Source organism: Gorilla gorilla, chromosome 18, assembly GCF_029281585.2.
Source record: "Gorilla gorilla gorilla isolate KB3781 chromosome 18, NHGRI_mGorGor1-v2.1_pri, whole genome shotgun sequence".
In the NCBI taxonomy this organism is placed as follows: Eukaryota; Metazoa; Chordata; class Mammalia; order Primates; family Hominidae; genus Gorilla; species Gorilla gorilla.
The window spans coordinates 5774816-5795277 of NC_073242.2; the positions used below are offsets into that span (position 1 = coordinate 5774816).

Sequence of the window (20462 nt, forward strand, 5' to 3'; positions counted from 1 at the left end):
CGTTGTTTTCACCAATCGTACCGTGGCATTTCTTTTGGAGACGGTCTCTCAGACCCAGACCCGAAGCTCCTCCCTTATGCAGAGTCCGTGAAGCCTAACGGTGAGTGACGGATGAACAAAGCCAATCAGACTTCGATCTGCAACATAGAGTGATTCTGAAGCTGCCAATCCCGCCCCGCGACGACGAGGCCGCCGGAAGTCGTAGTTTCGGAAGTCCCGCGCGTGAGGCAGCCGCCCGGGTCCTGAGAGGCGGGGAACTACACGTCCCGGCGGGCGCAGCGGCCTGGCGCTTCCGGCTCGCGCGTCTAGTCCCTTTCCCGGCCGGCGGCCGAGGGGGCATCATGAAGCGGGCTGGCGGCGCTGCCGCTCCCGGGCGGCCGCGGGCGGGTGAGTGTCCCCGCGGCGCGCCCGACCCGGGGCTCGCGCCTCGGGACCGCGCGGTGGGGCGGGATCGGGCGCGTGGAGATCGAGGCGAGGCGAGGCGAGGCGAGGCGAGGCGAGGGGTCGGGCCAGGGCGGGGAGGGGGGGGCGGGGCTGAGACGGTCGGGGTCGGGGTCGGGGTCGGGGTCGGGGTCCGCGTCGCTGTCCGTCCGCCATTCAGTAGTCCGTCCCTCGTTCCGTCCTGTTCTCGCGCAGTTCTTTACTCATTCCTTCTTCCTGCATTCCCCGAGACTCCCGGGTGCCAGGCACTGTTCTGGGCGCCGGGAGACTGCGGAGAACACGGTCCCAGTTCTCCTGTGCTCGGCGTCTGCTGCAGGGTTCCCCAACCTCCGCACCATCGACCACGCGGCCCGGGTCGCTTTTTGCTGCGAGGAGCTGCCCTGTACATTGTAGGATGTGGAACAGCTTGCCTGGCTCCTGGCCGCTAGATACCAGTAAACACCACCCCTTCCTCAATTGCGATAACAAATGTCTCCATGCATTGGCAAATGTCTCCTGCGGAACAACTCCCCTCATCCCCGATCTAGACAGACAGGGTGGTGGGATTGACAATAGGTAGTTAAAATCATGGGGAGCGGCGGTATGTGCTGTGAAAGAAAGAAAGAGGGTGCTGAAAAAGTGAGTACTGGCCGGGGGTAGGGGCGGCGCTACCGTTAGCCAAAGGCCTGTTGGAGAAGCAGCCAGTCCCAGGACATGCAGGAGGAGCATTCCAAGCAGAGGGAACCAGATGTACATAGGCCTGGGGTGAGAAGGGGCCTGACGCACCCCAGCAAGCACTGGCAAGTGGAGAGGTGAAGTCGATGAGGCCGGACCAGGTTCACAGGGTGCATGGCGGGGTGGGGCGGGGGGGTTATTGTGCTGGCAAATGACTTGGGATTGAGGAAGCGCTGGAGAGGCGGTCCGATCTAGGTCCAGTAAAGAGCTTTCTAACTGTGTGTGGACCACAGACTTCAGAGTTCACTGGGGAAGCAGGAGAGAGGGAGGCTAGGCCATCGTCTCCTAGTCCCCACTGCGGTCCTGCTGTCAAGATACGGTTGTCTTGAGCCAGGCCAGAGTGGTCAGCTGGAGTTGAGTCTGGAGTCCAGGGGCAGGGGCCTGCTGGAGCCCACCCTGCTCTTGGGGGTGAGGGGCTGCTGGCTTGCTCAGGAATTTCATGCCGCCCAGCCTGTCTGCCCACCTTTCTCACTACCCCTCAGACCCCTTCCTGGGCACACACAGGCCCCCTAGCCCTCGCCAAGTGAGGAGCTTCCCTCTTCCTCATTCCTTCTCTTTGGGCCTCTCCCTTCCTAGACCCCTTCCCTGTGCCTCTCTGTTGCGAATATCCTGACTTCACTGTTCTGGGCATTCATAGTTCTCTGTGGAAGCCTCGGGCCCCGTGTCCTGAGGGGGAGCAGTGGTATGGGCAGCCTGGCCTAAGGAGGGGAGGGGCTGGGAGTCGGCACCCCAACCTGACGCCCCAACCTGAGGGTCTCTGGTGAAGTGACTTCCACCGTGGCCCACTAGGGCCAAGTGTCACGATATTTCTGGAAGTGAATGGAAAAGTTCAGGGTCTTTGGCACCCACCGAAAACTGCCTTTGGCAGATTGAATGGCGATTGGTGGGGCTCCTGCCCCTCTGTCTGCCTGTGTCCCCCACCAGGCTCCTAGCTCCTCCCGGGTCAGATTCGTGTTCAGCCATCACACATCCCCACCCTCCCGCATGGGGCCTGGCACCCCGTGGTTGGTGTGACTCTCGGCCAGCTGGTTGGACAAGGAATGAGCAGTTTGGGGAAAGGAGGAAGATGCAGTTGAAGAGCCTCCTGGCCAGGAGGCCTGGGCAGCCTGGCTCTGGGATGCAGCCACTCCCCGGCTTGGCATGGGACTGGCTCAGGCGCTGCCGGGGCTCCTGGATGTGTGGCAGCCATGGACGAAGCAGAAGGAATGGGACTCTGGTCACAGCGGCACAGCCTGCTGGCTGTGTCCCTGGGCCGGCCTCTCCGCCTTCCTCGGCCTCCATGGTCCACTCAGCAGAGGAGCTGCTGTCTGGGGTGCCTTCACTCTTGACGGATCCGTCTTCTCTCGGCTCCTTCCAGACGGGGTTCTGGCTCTATTCCGTTTTTCGAGAAGCCCGAGGCCAGGAGGGCAGGTACACAGCTGTGAAGTGGTAGAAGTGGAATTTGAACCCAGCTCTGTCTGAGCCCAGTGCCTGTGGCCTTGACCACGGTGTCACAGCATCTCCTGGATGGACACCCTGCGGGGTCAGGGAGGGCATGTGGGGAGGGCCGAGAGCTGTTGGCTGCGTGTGTCTCAGTCCGGCCTTCTCGGTGGGTGGGCACCGAGGACTTCACCAGGCCCTCTGTGTGGATCATGCGGGGGGAACCTGTGGAGAGAGACCCACCAACCCCTTAGTCTTTGACAGATCTGCTGCTGTCCCCAGCCTTGCTCCCTGGAGGAGGAGGGTGCAGCCAGGTGGGGCAGGTGAAAGGGGAAAGCGGGCACTGGAGGCTGGGGCTGGTCACGTGTAGACCCGGACACCCTCACCCGGCTGGAGGAGGCCGGCTGGCTGGAAACTCGGGGTGGAGGTGACCCAACCCCAGAAGCACCCAGGTGGGAAGTGGGGGGCAGCGACACAGAGGGCCAGGACTGAGGGCCGTGGGACGGTGTGGGAAAGGAGGTGGCAGTGCGGTGGCACGCTGGCATGAGGGCGCTGGGTGACTGAGGGGGTCAGTGGTCTCTGCCCTCACATTCCTGTTGCCTCTTCGGGCCCATGTATGGCCAGTGTTTATGTCAGCTCCCTGCTGCTGCAGGGCAGAAGGAAGGAGGGAGCCCGGGAGACCGAGCCACACAGGAAGCAAATGAGAACACAGCCTGGGACTGGGAAGCGTGCGCTCGGGGGTGGGGGGGGACACTGCCACCCTTGGCTCTTGGGCAAAGCTCACGACCTGTTTCTGAGAGTCTGAGGCCCACTTGACTTGGGTGAGAGCCAGGAACGCACTCCCCAGCCCAGGGCTGTGAAGCTGGGGTCTCTTCCTGTGCCCCAGGATACTCTCCCCACTCTGGATCCCAGCAGCCTCATCCTCCAGGAAGCCCTCTGGACTTCCCCTCGACTGGGCCAGGTCCCCACACAATAGACAGCCATGAGATACGGGGGAAAAAAAGGACTGAGAGATGTTGCCAGCCCCCAAGGGGTCGGAGGGGCAGCAAAAGGCATCCTTACTGTGAAGTTGGGGTAAAGCCTTGGCCGAGCTGTGGGGACCCCCTCCCTGGAGCAGAGGGAGATATGGACGCTGGAGAGGCTTGGCCAGGGCAAGACAGGCCTGGAGGCTGAGTGGATGCAGTAGGAGCAGAGCTGGGGGAGGAGTTCAGAGGCCTCTGCAGAGCTGGGGCTGTGGGTGTTGGGGGCAGGGACAGGCAAGGGGGGGCGCGGTGCTAGGAGGGAAGCGGGGCCAAGCCGGCCTCAGACCAGGGCCTGCTGGGGTTCTGAGGGGATCCTAAGGACCAAGGCTGGCAGAGGCCGGGGCACCCCAGGAGCCTTCGACGTCACACCCTGCCTATTTGGGATGGAAAAAACGTTCTAAGGGACGTCAGGGAACAGCGGCGGAAGTGCGTGTGGCTTTGCTATGGCAACCAGGCCTGTTTCTATAGAATTTAGCGGCCTGGGCTTGGGCCAGGGGGCTGAGGCAGGGGCTGGGCTGGGGCGGGCAGTCTGTGGGTGCCCTGGGCAGGCTCTGTGATGCCAGGGGCCACGCTCGGAGCTCTGGCCGTAGTCCAGCCAGCCGGCCACACACAGCCCTGTGGCAGGCGGGGCGGAGGCTTCTGGAGCCGTCCCAGGCTCCTCCCAGGGCAGTTGCAGGCCTCACAGGCACACCCACCCATGGCTTGCGCCCCACACATGTTCAGGGGACCCCCACACCCCACCTGCTCCGGGTTGCTGGAGGAGCTGCTTTAAGGCCGGGCCTGGCCCGAGCAGGGAGCTGCATCTGGAAGCCCCCATCTCCCCCACTCAGCAGGGCCCCCCAGGCTGCTGCCAAGTGGGCGGGGACCCCTGACCCAGACCCCCTCCAGGTGTGTCTCCAGGGAAAGGGGTGGGTGTCCGCATCCCACATGCCCCCAGGGCGATGCCCCAGCAGAGCCCTCTAAGCCCAGCTTGTGGGAGCTAGGGAGGGGCTCCTGAGGGATTTGCCGAAGAGGGGCTGGGGTGCAGGCAGCAAGGCGCTGAGGAAGACTTCCGCTTCCTTATTGCACAGTGGGTGCCCCCAGGGCCCCGGAATCCCTCCTACGTGAATGTGGGGTGGACAAAGACCCTGGGCCTGAATCCCAGATTCAGGTGAGGTCAGGGAGGGGCTGCCCTGCGTTGGCCCCAGCTGGAGGGGACGGTGGGGGGCCAATCCTGCCCTTCCCCTCTGCACGGTGCTGACCCACGCACCTCGTCCCTGAAGGTCAGCACTGGCCTTCCCCGGGCTGGATGCTGCGCTTCTTCAATGACTTTTCTCTTTCAAAGATCGAATACCCCTGGAGCATCCAGCATGGGCAGTGTGGACGGGCAGGCGGTGTGGACGGGCGGGCGGTGTGGACGGGCAGGAGGTGTGGACCGGCAGGCGGTGTGGGTGGGCGGGAGGTGCTCGGGCAGGTGGTATGGACGGGCAGGTGGTGCTCGGGCAGGCGTGGTGGGGACATGGAAGGGAGGGGTAGGGGGGCTGATGGGGAAAGCCCTTTCTCAGCCACTAGCTGCCCCCATGGCTTTTCCCGGTTTGGGAAGAGTCTCTCATTCTATGGAACACACCCCCACTTCCCCAGCACTGGGAACTGGAGGGCAGAGAGGCCAGAGAATTGAAGGGGAATTCTCACTCCGGTTTCAACTTCCTGCCTGGCCACCCCCCAGCCTCGATGACTGTGGGGTGGGGAAAGAGGCACTCTCCCTCTGGGGGGCCAGGGCACGCCCCCAGAACAGCCTCCCAGCCATCGGGGGATGCCGAGCTATTGTGCTTCCCAGTTGTGGCCCAAGGGGTCCTCTCCCTACTGGGGAAACTGTTACTGCAAAACCCAGTCCCTGGGGACCGGGCTGAGGGGAGGCCTCGGGCATCTTGCTCAATTCCAAGGTGCGGGGGATGGATCCTGCCTTAGGGCGGGACACAAACGTTCCCTGGCCTCCAGCCCCAGGGTCCCGCCCGCCTCCATGTCCCTGGCTGGGACTGAACACTGAACCCGAGTGAACTGGGAAGCAGCCTCCCGTGCAGAGTATCCCCCTCCCTCCCTCCCTCCCTCCTTCCGTCCCCCTGCCTCCCTCCGTCCCCCTGCCTCCCTCCGTCCCCCTGCCTCCCTCCGTCCCCTCCCTCCCTCCGTCCCCTCCCTCCCTCCGTCCCGCTCAGCTGGCGCTCGGTGGAGTCTTGTGCACACCCCACAGATCCTGTGGTGTTGTCCCCGTGGCCTGGCTGCTGTTGGCCAGCTGGGACTTTCTGGCTGATTTGCACATTGCCCTGCATGCCTTTCTGTTCATCTCACTTCAGAGTGAGGGGGAAGCCAGACAGTTGCTCTCCCAGACTGTGAGCAACAGGCACTGAGGCCAGCCCGACCCATCCCGGGGGAGTGCCTGCTGGGGTCCTGGCCACCGGGGCCCCCAGGCAGGCATCACTGGCAGGGCTTGCAGCTGGCCCTGGGGCCCCGGAAGCTTGCAGTGCAGGGAGCTGATGGGTTTGTAAAATGCAGGTCAGTGTCTTCTAGTGGCTGCCCGGTGATCCCCTCCCTGCTCCCAGAGGGCAGGAGCCAACCTGGGTGTCCCAAAAGGGCTGAACCTCCTGTGCCGAGTCATGGCGCCCTGCGGTTCAGGCTATCAGGGCCTTACCCCAGCTGGGACATCCTCACCCCAAGCACAATGGCAAAAGGCAAGCCCTGGCCGGCTCTCCCCGACCTTCCTGCCGGGAGCTGCTGGAGACGGGATAGGCGTGTGCCAGGGCAGAGCAGCCTTGTAGACACACCACGACCACACCTCTGTCCCAGGGCTGACTCCTCTGAGCCTGGCTACAGGTGTGTGGCACTGCCCACACTCAGGAGCCCCTGCCTCTTCCACAAGAGAAGTCCCCCGAGAGCCTAGTCTGGGTCACACAGGGCCAAGCCCCTCGAGTCGCAGTGGGGCCTGGGGAAGGCCGAGGGAGGCTTTGGCCAGGCCCCATCTCCCGAGACCATGGGACGCAAAGATCAGGTGGGGCCAGGTAGCTCGTGGCGCTGCCAACTGCAGGGGCTGAAATGTCGGGTTGAGCCCGAGTCCTGAAGGCTGAGTGGCTCCAGGGTGGGTGGCCTTCCAGGTGGCATTGGAAGGGACAGGTGGGCCTGGGCTGCCTAGAGAAGGGGAGAGGAGACAGCAGGAGTGGTAGACAGCCCAGGAGCTCAGGTGCAGGGAAGCAAGGGCTTGAGAGCCAGCCCCTCCCTGCACACCTGTAGGCCGGGCTGGGGGGCCCCAGGCCAAACTGTGGGCACGGTGGTGGGTGATGAGTGGCATCTTGAAGGCGCATGCAGGGCGGGCATTGCCAGAGGGACCCAGTCAGGAGGGACTGATGGAGGAGATACTGGAGCCAGCTGGGCTCAGTGATGCCCCCTGAGCTGTGATCCTGCTGGGAGGGGGCAGAGACCAGCTCCGCCACTTTGGCCTGGGACTGGGACTGTCCTGCTCCTCTCAGGCCCCTGGGGTCTTGGTTTGCAGCCCGGCTTCCCCAGGGTGAGAGCAGGGCCGCAGGAGTGGGCTCCCTGCTGCTGCACCGCCCCCAGAGCAAGCTTGTTCTGAGGGCTCCTGCCTTGGGAGCTGAGCCCATGGTGTGTCCTCATGGGGTGCTGCGCATGGGCCTCGAGGTGGACAGTGCAGGTGGGCCCGGGGCAGGAGTCCTGGGCACGTGGCCTTCCTCCCCACAGGGAGCTCAGCTTCAAGCCGGGGCTTGGCGGCGCTATCCGCTGCCAGCAGGAGACAGGGCTGTCCCAGCTGCCTTCTGCCAGGCTCCTGGCTTCCAGGCTGCCCAAGTCCTGAAAGTGGGACCTGCTCGGGAGGAGGGGCGCCTGCTGACAGAGCCTGGTGCCTCATGGGGGGAGAGTGGGCATCATCCAGCATGGACAGCCCCTTCCCCGGGCTCTGTCCTGGGTGTGACCTGTTGGCTGGGTCTCTTTTTCCCTCTAATGTTTACCTTCCCCTACTGGTGTCCCTGGGCCTGGCCAGCACTCCCAGCACCCACGGAGGGGCCACGTCTCCCCCAGGCCCACCAGCCCCTCTCTTCTGGGGAGGGTGATTCCCGCATGCCTTCTCCCTGCCCCCCCACCCACCAGCCCCTGAGCCCCTGTGGCGTGGCTGGGAGTGTGGGTGACCTGCACGGGTTCCAGGGGCGGGCTCATCTCTCTCCTGTGCTTTTTTCCGTGCAGTGCGGTTTGTGCGGAGTTGGGCTCCGGTGACCCACCCTGCAGGTTCTTTCTCTGGGGTGTGGCTGGTGTCTCCCCGCTGCAGCCTGGTGCTGGCTGGGTCCTGACCGCACCTGCCGTGGCAGGAAACACATTCATCGTGCCCTGGCTGGTCCCTGTGTGACTGCGTCCCGCCACGTGGGCCACACCCTGGGCCTACCCACCAAGGCCCAGCCTTGGCCCCAGGGACATTCAGCCTGGAGGTGACTGGCTGTGACTCAGGACCCAGAGGAGTAGAGAGAGCCAGGCAGGGGTCCCTCCACCTCGGGGAAGAGCTGGATGGGCTCTTCAGGAGCTCAGAAAGGCTAAGCCTTGAGGGACGGTGACGCAGAGCCGCCTGCCTGCCCAGGCCTCTGCATACCTGGGATCGGGGTGAAGGACCTTTGCCTCCTAGAGGCCTGCCTGAGCCGGTGCTGGTGGTGGAAGGTTGCTGCGGCGGCCCCACGGTGGCCCACAGCAGGTCTGCACACTTGCAGCAGCCCGTCTGGCTCACAGGGGCCTGGGCTCCATCTCTCAAGCCCCTCATTTGTGCTCCACCCACAGGAGGTGCTGCCCAAGGACCGTAGATGCCTCTCTAGAGCATGAGCTCAGGCAAGAGTGCCCGCTACAACCGCTTCTCCGGGGGGCCCAGCAATCTCCCCACCCCAGACGTCACCACAGGGGTAAGGGTGTGCCCCAAGGGTAAGGGTCTGCCCCTCTGCAAGCCCAACATCCCCAGGACCCCCAGCATGCCCCAGGGATCTGGTGCTGCCTGCAGAGCTCCCAGCGCAGTCCCGTCCCGAGCTGGGGTCTCAGGGGAGCTGGGGTGTGTGTGTGTGTGTGTGCGCGCGTGTGTGTGGTTGGGGCGTGTTAGTGCTGTGTGGCGCGGCCTGGTCGCATGGTTAAGCATGTGAGTGCTGCGTGGCGTGGCCTGGTCGCATGGTTAAGCATGTGAGTGCTGTGTGGCGCGGCCTGGTCGCATGGTTAAGCATGTGAGTGCTGCGTGGCCTGGCCTGGTCGCATGGTTAAGCGTGTGAGTGCTGCGTGGCCTGGCCTGGTCGCATGGTTAAGCGTGTGAGTGCTGCGTGGCCTGGCCTGGTCGCATGGTTAAGCGTGTGAGTGCTGCGTGGCGCGGCCTGGTGGCATGGTTAAGCGTGTGAGTGCTGCGTGGCCTGGCCTGGTCGCATGGTTAAGCGTGTGAGTGCTGCGTGGCGCGGCCTGGTCGCATGGTTAAGCGTGTGAGTGCTGCGTGGCGCGGCCTGGTCGCATGGTTAAGCGTGTGAGTGCTGCGTGGCGCGGCCTGGTCGCATGGTTAAGCGTGTGAGTGCTGCGTGGCGCGGCCTGGTCGCATGGTTAAGCGTGTGAGTGCTGCGTGGCGCGGCCTGGTCGCATGGTTAAGCGTGTGAGTGCTGCGTGGCGCGGCCTGGTCGCATGGTTAAGCGTGTGAGTGCTGCGTGGCGCGGCCTGGTCGCGTGTTAGGCATGTCAGTGGGCTCCACATGTGCATGTCCTCCTTGTGTCCCGGAATGAGGCCAGGTCTCCTCCGTCCTCCCTCTAGACCAGAATGGAAACGACCTTTGGACCCGCCTTTTCGGCCGTCACCACCATCACAAAAGGTGAGCCCTTAAGCCAAGGCCAGCCCAGGCCTGGAATAACTGGGGCACCCCCATGCCCACCCTGCTAAGGACTGAAGGATGCTTCGCGGTGAGCTGGTGTTGGGTGCCAGTGCTGGGCGCGGGCAGCCTCACCCCCCAGCCTGTGTCCTCACAGCCTCTCAGCCCTGGGCCTCCCCACTGGACAGGAGTCGGGTGTCCTGCTCCTTGTGCCTCGGTGACTGTGCTGTGCCCTCTCTCCCTGCCCTCTTCATCCCCTCTAGGGAGGCTGCCCTGACATCTCCAGCACCACCACACAGCCCTGTCCCTTGTCACAGTGACCCCCAGCTTGTCCCCAGTCTCAGGCTCCTGGCCAGCCTCCGAAAGGTCCTGTGTGCCCGGAGGTCTTCTCTCGAGTTTGGCCCTAGGGCTTCAGTAACAGTGCTGCAGTTGTAACATATTAATAGGAAAAGAGAGAGAGAGTGGAAGAGATCCATAAGTCTGGTTTGTTTTTTTGAGACGAGTGTCACTCTGTCACCCAAGTTGGAATGCAGTGGCGCAATCTTGGCTCACTGCAACCTGTGCCTCCTGGGATCAATCCTGCCACCTCAGCCTCCCAGGTAGCTGGGACCACAGGCACAACCACACCTGGCTAATTTTTTTTATGTTTGGTAGAGATGAGGTCTCACCATGTTGCCCAGGATGGTCTCAAATTCCTGGGCTCAAGTGATCCTCCTGCCTCGGCCTCCCAAAGTGCTGGAATTACAGACATGAGCCAGCAAGCCAAGCCCAATAAATCTTCACCTGCACAAGACCACTGGGCGGGATACACGACAGAAACCTGAAGCTTCCCTGCTGCTTCTCAGTCCTATCCCCTAAAAACCAGAGTGCTGCGCTTTGAACGCAAGCGCCGTGCTCAGGGAGACCATGCGGAAGTGGCAGTGCCTTCTTCCCGAGGTGCAGAGCCAGGGACCCTCGTTCCGGGGTGGGGTTCTGGGGTGACTTTGTTCTCTCTCCTTTCTGGCACTCTGCTCTTTGTAGAAGCACACTGGCTGCTAATTAGCTTTTTAATTGCTCTGATAACCCTGGCCATGGGGTCACAGGGCCGCCAAGGACACCTGCTCACAGTAGCGCCTCTTTGCTGCTGGTGAACCCCTCAGGGGCTCTCCAGGGGCCCTCTTTTTTTTTCTAATCCTACCCCCCAAAAAACGGTGCCTTTTCATCTACCCTTATAAGCCCCATGGCCCCTGTCACACGGCGGAAGGTACCCAGGATGGGGCAGGGCACAGGTGCCTCACCTGGCCCCTCATGACAGATGGGGAAACCAAGGCCCAGTCACACGGCAGCCTCTCGAGGCCTCAATCTCGAGCCCAGGGCTCGTCGTGACATCTGAGCTGGGCTGGTCCTGAGTCCGGGAGGTGTCTCTCTCTGCCTCCCACGTGGACTGACCGGCCGGTAGCCCTGCCCTCTGGCCCTGGCCAAGCTGGGGTGACGTGTGGGCAGGAGGAGGGAGGGCACTTCAGCTCCTGCCCCAGAGGAGGCCACCAAAGCTGGGGCCACTTCCTGGTCCTGGCTGTGCCAGGGACACCAGGATGCGGTCCTGGCCCTTCTGTATCCCAGCCCACACCTCGACCTCAGCTTCCCCCTCTGTGAGTGGAGGCTGTCAGGGAACTCACCTGGCAGAGGTGCCTGAAGAAGCAAATAAAATGGCACCCCCAGCTGCTGCCAGGCGGCCTTCAGAGTGATGGCTGCGTGCTGGCCATGAGCCTCAGCTGGCTCAAGTGGGGTGCTGGGGAGCTTGTAGAGGCCCTGAAAGAAGAACCTGCCTGGGGTAGGCAGGGCTGGGGCAGGGGCTGCCGGGCTCAGCGCTGGGACTGTCCAGATGTAGACCGAGCCCAGCGTCCATGCTCCTGGCACTGGTTTGACCTTGAGAGGGAACCCAAGCTTCCCCCGTGCCATCCCTGCATGCTTTCCTGCCTGCCTGGCCCTGGGGAGGGCTGTGAGCTACAGGTGACCCACAGGGCCGGGTATCCAGCACGGGCCCCACCTCCCCCACATCTGCTGAGGGAGCCCCCACTCAGACACCAGCCCTCTTGCCTTGCAGCTGACGGGACCAGCACCTACAAGCAGCACTGCAGGACACCCTCCTCCTCCAGCACCCTTGCCTACTCCCCGCGGGACGAGGAGGACAGCATGGTAGGTCCCTATCCCCAGGAGCCTGTGTGAGCCTCAGCCTCCCCCCATCCTCCCTCTTGGGGGAACCAGGTCCCAGGAGGAGTTGACAGTGAGCCCGTGAGGCACAGGAGAAGAAGAGCACCTGTGGATACCCTGAGGCCTCGGCAGACATGGCAAGTCTGTGAGAAAGGAGGCCCCTGTGGCTGCACTGTGGGTGGCAGGGGGCAGCCAGTGAGGGCAGCTGGGTCAGAGGGCCTGGCACCTGCAGGCCAGGATGAGGCATATTTGGCTCCATCTTAAGGGAGATGGAAACCACAGAAAGTTCAGTCAGGAGGATAGCACAATAAAATACATGCTTTGAAAGCTTCCTTTGCTACTGCGTAGGGAATGAGCGGGGTTGCTGGGTCCAGGCAGGGTTTGAGGAGGGGTCCTGATGAGAGGAGGGGGGGGAAAGGTGTGTGGACCTAAGCTGTGGGGACACCAGAGGCAATGGGGTGGGGGTTGCGGAACCTGCGCCAAGTGCTGGGGGAGCCGGAGAATTCCCTGTCGCTGGCTGTGTGAGGTGCAGAAAGGATCAGGGCAGTCGGGGGCTGGCTGCTGGTACCTGAGCCCTGTGGCCAGGGTCTCAGTGGCCATTCCCTGCCATCCTGGTCAATGGCGCTCATTGCTGGGCTCTGGGCCTACCCAGGGGACAGAGGCCAACTCTACCCTGGGCATGAAGGACTGGCCCAGCAGGGGGTGGGGGTGTGTGGGGCCTCTCTGGCAGCTGCCTCTCTCCAGTGCTTGGACACCAGCTGTGGCGGCCCTGCTGGCCCTCTTGGGACCGAGGCCTTTTCTTTTTTCCTTTTTTTTTTTTTTGAGACGGACTTTTGCTCTTGCTGCCCAGGCTGGAGTGCAATGGTGTGATCTCAGCTCACCACAACCTCCGCCTCCCGGGTTCAAGTGACTCTCCTGCCTCAGCCTCCCGAGTAGCTGGGATCACAGGCGTGCACCACCACTCCTGGCTAATTTTGAATTAGTAGAGATGGGGTTTCTCCATGTTGGTCAGGCTGGTCTCGAACTCCCGACCTCAGGTGATCTGCCCCCAGCTTGGCCTTCCAAAGTGCTGGGACTACAAGTGTGAGCCACCTTGCTCGGCCAGAAAAGAAGTTTTTAATTAACTGAACAAACATACCTGTGTGCCAGGCACTGCGCTAGGCCGAGGGCGAGTTGGGTATGTCTGGGCCCCGTCCCCTGGGCCTCTGCCTGCCTCGGTCTCCACAACCTGAAGCCACGAGTCCTCCATGTCTGTGGTTCCCATAATCACCTGCTATCCCCATGGGTCACGGTGGCTTTCAAGAGAGGCGGGTACCTTCTCTGTTTGCTGATAGGCCCACACAGGGAGTCCCCCTCCTGCCCTTCCCCTGTCCCCCAGGCCTGCCTGCTGTCAGCCCCCACGCCCAAGAGGGTGGGAGACTCTGGGGTAGCAGTGGGCAGGCCGGGGAGAGTGGTTCCCATGCCAGCTCCTGCTCTGCTCTCGCCCCTGGGGCTCCCCCTGCTGCTGTGGGGCCTTGTGACTCACTTTCTCTGACTCCCTTCTGTTCCCCATGTGCTGCTTCCATGCAGACGGGCCCTTGGGACCCAAAGGCAGGTGGGCACATGGCACACAATGCCCCCCGCCGGCCTTGGGACTGGTTTGCCTCTGCGCTCTGTGGGTTTCATACCCAGGCTGCCGGGAAGGGGGCCAGAGGCTCGGCAGAGCAGCAGCTGGGCCCCTCTGCAGTCAAAGCACCAGGAGAGAAGCCTTGGGCAGTGTGGCTCTTGGAAACTTCTGGAGGTTTCCAGGCCAGAGGGGAGGAAGGGACAGTGTCTGCCCCTCCCCCAGGCTCCCTTGTCGGTGGCTCAGCCAGAGGCAGGCACCTGTGGCCCTCACTCCTGCCCTCGGGAAGCTCAGCCGAGGTTCTTTGGGGGCCTGGCCCTGCCTTCCCTCTGAGCCTCCCAGCTGGGCCTGGTGTCCCCCACAAGCAAGGCCAGACAAGCCTCCAGGCCCGGGGGGCACCTGGAGCCCAGCCGTCGCTCCCTGCCAGCATTCCTGGCCCTTCCATCCTGCGGTCACGGCCTGGGCTGCCCAGGATTGGCTGGTGGAGGTGCCCCCTCACGGCCCACATTCCCCCACGGGAAGCAGGAAGCAGCCCGGGTATATGGAATTGAATAGCAGGAAGTCTCTCCATTTACACAAAGAGAGGTGGCAGGCGTGAGCGGGCAGCCCAGCACCCCGGCCCAGGCCGCCCAGGCGGGCAGGCAGGGACCTGGGTTGCATCAGCTCCCCACGCCCACCCACGGCCCCCGTGGACGAGGAGAGCACCCGCAGGGACCGGGGTGGCCCCAGGGGTGCTGCTGCCCTCGCGCTTCCGCCGGGCTGGGTCCTGTCCTCCCCGAGGCTCTGACCCCGTGCGGAGCCCCCCGACAGGCGCCTCTCCCTCCACACAGCCCCCCATCAGCACTCCCCGCCGCTCCGACTCCGCCATCTCCGTCCGCTCCCTGCACTCAGAGTCCAGCATGTCTCTGCGCTCCACATTCTCACTGCCCGAGGAGGAGGAGGAGCCGGTAGGTGTGGGGGACTCAGCGCAGAGCGGCTTCCAGGGCTGTCACCGCAGCCGTGGCACGGAGGCACCTTCCCCTCCGCCATGCCAGCCCAGCTCGCAGGGAGAGGGCGGCTGGGACCTGACGGGAACTGCGGTGCTTGCTGGTCCGTGGTGGGGACTCGAGGGACCAGGCCGGGTCCCCTGGGCATGTTTCCCCACTCCCGCTTCTCAGGGCTGCCCGGGAACTGGCAGCGGGAAACACAGGGCTCCAGCAGGGCCCTTTCTAGTCTCACCCCAGGAAGGAGGCGGGCGAGGGCGGCCAAGGCTGGGCGGCTGAACTCATCCTCCGGGGTTGGGCCCTGCCTCTGGGGCCACAGACCTCGCTCTCCCTCCTGGGCCCCGATCAAGCCCCCCAGCTCTAAGCAGGCCTCTCTCAGGACGTGACCCCGTCCTCAGAGGACAGCCAGGCCTGGAGCAAGAGCGCCTGGGTGCCTGGGTGGTGGTGGGGCTGAGGGTGGCCTCCCGCCATCGCCTGCCTTTCCCGCTTGGTTCCAGGAGCCACTGGTGTTTGCGGAGCAGCCCTCGGTGAAGCTGTGCTGTCAGCTCTGCTGCAGCGTCTTCAAAGACCCTGTGATAACCACGTGTGGGGTGAGCCCGCCACCCTTCCCAGCCCCCCTGCTGCCGGAGGCCCCCACAGGACCCCAGGGCTCTCGGGGGCCGGGGCTGTGGCGCCCTGGCCTTGGTCAAGGCCTGTCCTGGCTACACTGGGCTTGGGGTACAGCGAGGCCTGTGGCTGCCATGGCCATGGACTAGGGAAAAAGAGGACCCTGCGGCCACCCTCAAGCCCGCCCTTTGCCTCCACAGCACACGTTCTGTAGGAGATGCGCCTTGAAGTCAGGTAGGTTCGTGCCCCAGCCCAGGCCTGGCGCCGACCGTGCCCATGGCTGCCGAGCAGAGGCGGGCGGCTTCTCCCTTGTCCCCTGCACAGCGTCCTGCCCTGTTTGGCCTCTGCTGGGGTTGGGACGGGGCTGCAGCCGTCCTAGGGACGCTCAGGCTGAGGCTCGGGACCTCCATGAGCAGAGTGGGGACACCCCAAATTCCAGTGTGTCCAGACTCAGAGACCCCACAGTGGGTGTGGGCCGAGGCTCCCCATGCCAGGGTTGGCACCCTCTGGGGAGGCCTTTCTCACTGGCGAGGCTGTCGTCCTCCCGCATGGTGCCCGCTCCTGCCTGCCTCTCCGCACTCTGCCCTCTGCCCTCTTGGCCCCACCCCACACTTTTCCGGGCACAGCTGAGTGTCACAGGTGACACTCCCTCAGCACCTGCTGCTCCTTCTTGGTGGCCCACCTGTGCCCCCGTTCCCATGTTGCGTGCCTCAGAGGCGCAGATGGACAGATCTGGCCCCCGTTAGAGGCTCATGCCCACCCGGGTGAGGGAGCGTGTGCCAGGCAGGCCGTGAGGGTCAGCACGCCCTCCTCTCCCAGAGAAGTGTCCCGTGGACAACGTGAAACTGACTGTGGTGGTGAATAACATCGCGGTGGCTGAGCAGATCGGGGAGCTCTTCATCCACTGCCGGCACGGCTGCCGGGTAGCGGGCGGCGGGAAGCCCCCCATCTTTGAGGTGGACCCCCGAGGGTGCCCATTCACCATCAAGCTCAGCGCCCGGAAGTAAGTGCCCCTCCCTGGGCACCTCTGCCTCCCTGGGGGCTGCTTCTCAGGGCTCTGGCTGAGGCCTCCCCGCATCCCGCCCTGGCACAGGGACCACGAGGGCAGCTGTGACTACAGGCCTGTGCGGTGTCCCAACAACCCCAGCTGCCCCCCGCTGCTCAGGATGAACCTGGAGGCCCACCTCAAGGAGTGCGAGCACATCAAATGCCCCCACTCCAAGTACGGGTGAGTGGGGGGCGGGCGGGGGCGGGCCGGGGTGGGCGCAGGCCCTCCACAGGCTCCGCTGAGAGCTGCCCGCTTGCTGGTCCCGGGGAGGTAGGCCGGAGCTGGGGCCACACCGGGGTCTGTAATCCTCTCTGAGGCCCAAGGCCCTGGAAACCCAGAGGGGGAGCCGAGGGCGTCCAGGAAGGCGGGCGTGGACGCTCCCGCAGCTGGCCCAGCATGGGCGGATTTGAGCAAATGCCGGGGTTGAGAGCTTTGGAGAGGGAGGTGGGGGTGGGAGGAGAGGCAGGAGCCCAGTTCTTCTGGGCAGGGAGGCGGGCAGGGAGGCTGCCGAGCAGCGTGGGTTTTATCCTCAGGAAGGGAGGACCCCTTGAAGAGCTCTGCGGGGGTGACGTGATGGGACCTCACTTGTGAAGCAGACTGGGGGTAGCTGGATGGGGAGGAGGGGCAGGACGGCAGGTGTGGGTGGGGGCAGCTAGACCTGGGGTGCAGCGGCCACAGGGCTGGAGCATTTGAGGGGGATTCTTGGGGATGGGGAGGCACCGGCAGGGACCCGCCAGGCAGGCAGCTGTCCTGTCCCCGCAGGTGCACGTTCATCGGGAACCAGGACACTTACGAGACCCACCTGGAGACTTGCCGCTTCGAGGGCCTGAAGGAGTTTCTGCAGCAGACGGATGACCGCTTCCACGAGATGCACGTGGCTCTGGCCCAGAAGGACCAGGAGATCGCCTTCCTGCGCTCCATGCTGGGAAAGCTCTCGGAGAAGATCGACCAGCTAGAGAAGAGCCTGGAGCTCAAGTTTGGTGAGGGTGGGCACCGGGGCAGGCAGGGGCCTGGCCACTGCTCCGGGCACCAGTGACACCCCCTCTCCTCCCGCTACTCAGACGTCCTGGACGAAAACCAGAGCAAGCTCAGCGAGGACCTCATGGAGTTCCGGCGGGACGCATCCATGTTGAATGTGAGTGGGCGGGGCTGGAAGGGCTGGGTTGTGAGACCCGGGGAGGCTGGCGGCCCCGGCAGGGAGGCCTCCCCTGGCCTTGCCTCCACTAGTCAGGATCAGGGGTCTTGTGTGTGGCAGGGGCTGCTGTCATCCCTGCCCACCCCTGGCCCAGGGCAGCAGGGGCAGAGAAGCTGCACTGGCCCCACAGCAGCCCTGCCCACCTGCCCTCTGCCCTGCCCTTGGCCCTGCAGGACGAGCTGTCCCACATCAACGCGCGGCTGAACATGGGCATCCTAGGCTGTGAGTATGGACCCGCCGTGGCTCCCACCTGCCCTCCCCCCGGGCCCCAACTGGGCCTTCACCCACTGCTCGCATTTCTGCAGCCTACGACCCTCAGCAGATCTTCAAGTGCAAAGGGACCTTTGTGGGCCACCAGGGCCCTGTGTGGTGTCTCTGCGTCTACTCCATGGGTGACCTGCTCTTCAGTGGCTCCTCTGACAAGACCATCAAGGTGGGCAGGGTCCTACCTCAGTCTCTGCAGCCTGGCTGGGCTGGGCACTGCCACATGCCTGGCACTGCCAGCCTGCCTATGGGTGGGACCTTCTGGGCGGGGCCTTCTCCCATGGGCGGGGCTCCCTCACTCATTCCTGTCATGCTGCCCCTTGACACTGGGCTGACCTTGCTGGGACCCACTGTGGCCCTGGTCTCTGCAGGTGTGGGACACATGTACCACCTACAAGTGCCAGAAGACACTGGAGGGCCATGATGGCATCGTGCTGGCTCTCTGCATCCAGGGGTGAGTCCAGGCACATGTGTGATCAGTGATTCCCAGGACAGGAGACGTGGCGCTGCCACCCTGTGGGCCGTGAGCCATGAGCTCGAGCCTGTGTAGCTATGTGTGTGCCCCACCTGTAGGGCACCCTCCACCCGGAGCAGCACTGTTCCCTGGGTAGCAGTGTGTGGGCCCTTGTGTGGCGTACACCATCTCCAAAGTTGTGTGTTCCCAATACCTGGCGCAGCCAGCCTCCCAGCAGAACCTTGTCCTGGCCCAGGTGCACCTTGCGCAACCAGAAGATAGGGGGGACCTTAGGGGGTGAAGGCAGGAGCTCAGCTCTCCCCTGCCTGCAGCCAAAGCCCAGGGCATAGAGACTACGGAGCAACTACCTTGGCCGCCACCTTGCCTCCAGGTGGCCCGCCTGCCTCCTGTCTCGTGTCGTGAGGCTTTGTGGGAGCGAGCAAGTAAGCGTGTGCGTGAGAGATGCTTGCTTTCAGGAGGCGGCAGCTTGACTGCCAGCAGCCGGCCCTGGGACTGACTCAGGGCTAACGGGTGGGTAATTACCTCCCAGCTCGCTGTCAAATGCTTTCCAGGCAGGCATCAGGGGCTGGCCCGCCCCTTCCAAGGTTCCCATGTGGAGACTGGAAAATAGGCTGACGCTTAGGGACACAGCAGTGGCCTTGGCCCTGGGCCATGCTGCTGGTTCCTGATGGCTGGCATGGACCTCGGGCCCTGCCAGGGCGGTGTCAGCAGGGACACAGCTTCTCCCACCTTGACCCATTGTCTCTGCTTCCCCAGGTGCAAACTCTACAGCGGCTCTGCAGACTGCACCATCATTGTGAGTGGGGCCTACAGGCGGGTGGGCAGGAGGTGGCCCAGGCCCGCCCCAGTCTGTAGGTGCCCCAGGGACGTGTTTCTCCCCGTCTGGGCTCCAGACTCCAGGTGGCAGGGCTTGGTGCCCTGAGGCTGCCGGTCCTTCCCCAATCAGGTGTGGGACATCCAGAACCTGCAGAAGGTGAACACCATCCGGGCCCATGACAACCCAGTGTGCACGCTGGTCTCCTCACACAACGTGCTCTTCAGCGGCTCCCTGAAGGCCATCAAGGTACGGGTGGAGGCTGTGCCTATGTGTGTGAGTCACTGAGGCGTCCCTTGCCCGCCCAGCCCACAGTTGCAGCAATCCCTGCAGGTCTGGGACATCGTGGGCACTGAGCTGAAGTTGAAGAAGGAGCTCACAGGCCTCAACCACTGGGTGCGGGCCCTGGTGGCTGCCCAGAGCTACCTGTACAGCGGCTCCTACCAGACAATCAAGGTGCGCCTGGGCACACCTGGTGGCCACAGGGCCTTGCCTCCTACCAGCACTTCCCAGGCCAGCACCTGGGGCTCCATCTGCCCTGTTCCTACCTTCGCACATCCCCTGGCTGGGTGGGTGGGCTGCCCAGCAGTGCTGAAGCCCTGGGGGTGCGGGGGCCCTGGGGGTGAAGCACCTGGCCTGGGACCAACTGGCCCACGATTACTCATAGATCTGGGACATCCGAACCCTCGACTGCATCCACGTCCTGCAGACGTCTGGTGGCAGCGTCTACTCCATTGCTGTGACAAATCACCACATTGTCTGTGGCACCTACGAGAACCTCATCCACGTAAGGCCTGGGCATCTGGGTGCAAGGCCAGACTGTGGCCCCGTCTCCCCCGCCTTGCTCAGTGTCTTTGACCTGTCTGTGCCCACCCCTCCCAGGTGTGGGACATTGAGTCCAAGGAGCAGGTGCGGACCCTCACGGGCCACGTGGGCACCGTGTATGCCCTGGCAGTCATCTCGACGCCAGACCAGACCAAAGTCTTCAGTGCATCCTACGACCGGTCCCTCAGGGTGCGTGCTGGCCCAGCGGTGGCAGGAGGCTCAGAGGGCTGGCAGCTGAGCTCCGGCGGGCCCTCACGTCCCATGTGCCCCCAGGTCTGGAGTATGGACAACATGATCTGCACGCAGACCCTGCTGCGTCACCAGGGCAGTGTCACCGCGCTGGCTGTGTCCCGGGGCCGACTCTTCTCAGGGGCTGTGGATAGCACTGTGAAGGTCAGTGCCCGTGGCTCAGGCCATTCAAAGGGGCTGCACAGGATGGAGCGGGGGTGGGGATGAGGAGCTGGCAGCCCCAGCACAAAGTGGTGGAGGGCAGGTATGTGTGGCAGGTGTGGCTGGGGCACGGCAGCCGGCCGCAGGACACCCTGGTGAAGCAGCCCTTTCTCTGCAGGTTTGGACTTGCTAACAGGATCCAGGCCAGGCTGTGGTTTCCCCTGAACCAGCCCTGGACCTTTCTGAGCCAGGCTGGCCACATGGGGTGGTCTCGGGGTTTCTGCCTGCCCTGTGGGCACAGGTGGACAGGCTCTGGCAGCCAGGCAGTGCCCTCCCCGTCCCATGCTCGGCGAGCCTCCCTCTACTCGGCACTGTCCTCGCTGCCCAGCCCCTCTCTGGGTGCCAGGTACGACGCTTGCCCCGGCCCACCCCCCATCCCCCCCCTAGATGGAGCGAGGGCCTTTTTACTCACCTTTTCTACTGTTTTTAGACTGTATGTAGATTTGGTTACTTCCTGGTTGAAATAAATGCTCCACAGACTGTGGCTGTGAGTGGGGACAGCTCCTCGGGACAAGGGAGCTGTGTGTGGCCTTGAGGTTGGTGTGCATAGGCACTGGCTGCT

At 63.9% G+C, this 20462-nt stretch overlaps 1 protein-coding gene across 2 annotated transcripts; it reads left to right on the top strand.

Moving 5' to 3' along the window:
• Nucleotides 1–76: 76 nt before the first annotated feature.
• Nucleotides 77–20384, top strand: TRAF7 (TNF receptor associated factor 7). Of its 2 annotated transcripts, none has more exons than XM_031007389.3 (21): nt 77–387; nt 8400–8518; nt 9393–9450; nt 11531–11622; nt 14071–14187; nt 14721–14813; nt 15030–15063; nt 15649–15832; nt 15923–16057; nt 16640–16857; nt 16939–17012; nt 17246–17294; nt 17378–17505; nt 17708–17790; nt 18568–18607; nt 18758–18874; nt 18959–19081; nt 19293–19412; nt 19508–19639; nt 19724–19843; nt 20019–20384. In XM_031007389.3, exons 2-21 carry the CDS (start codon nt 8438–8440, stop codon nt 20031–20033), a joined length of 2013 nt encoding a protein of 670 aa, XP_030863249.1. In that variant the 5' UTR covers nt 77–387; nt 8400–8437; the 3' UTR covers nt 20034–20384. The 2 variants fall into 2 exon arrangements, with proteins under 2 accessions (XP_030863249.1, XP_030863250.1); XM_031007390.3 differs by having other exon boundaries at nt 191–387; nt 15923–16051.
• Nucleotides 20385–20462: the final 78 nt, after the last annotated feature.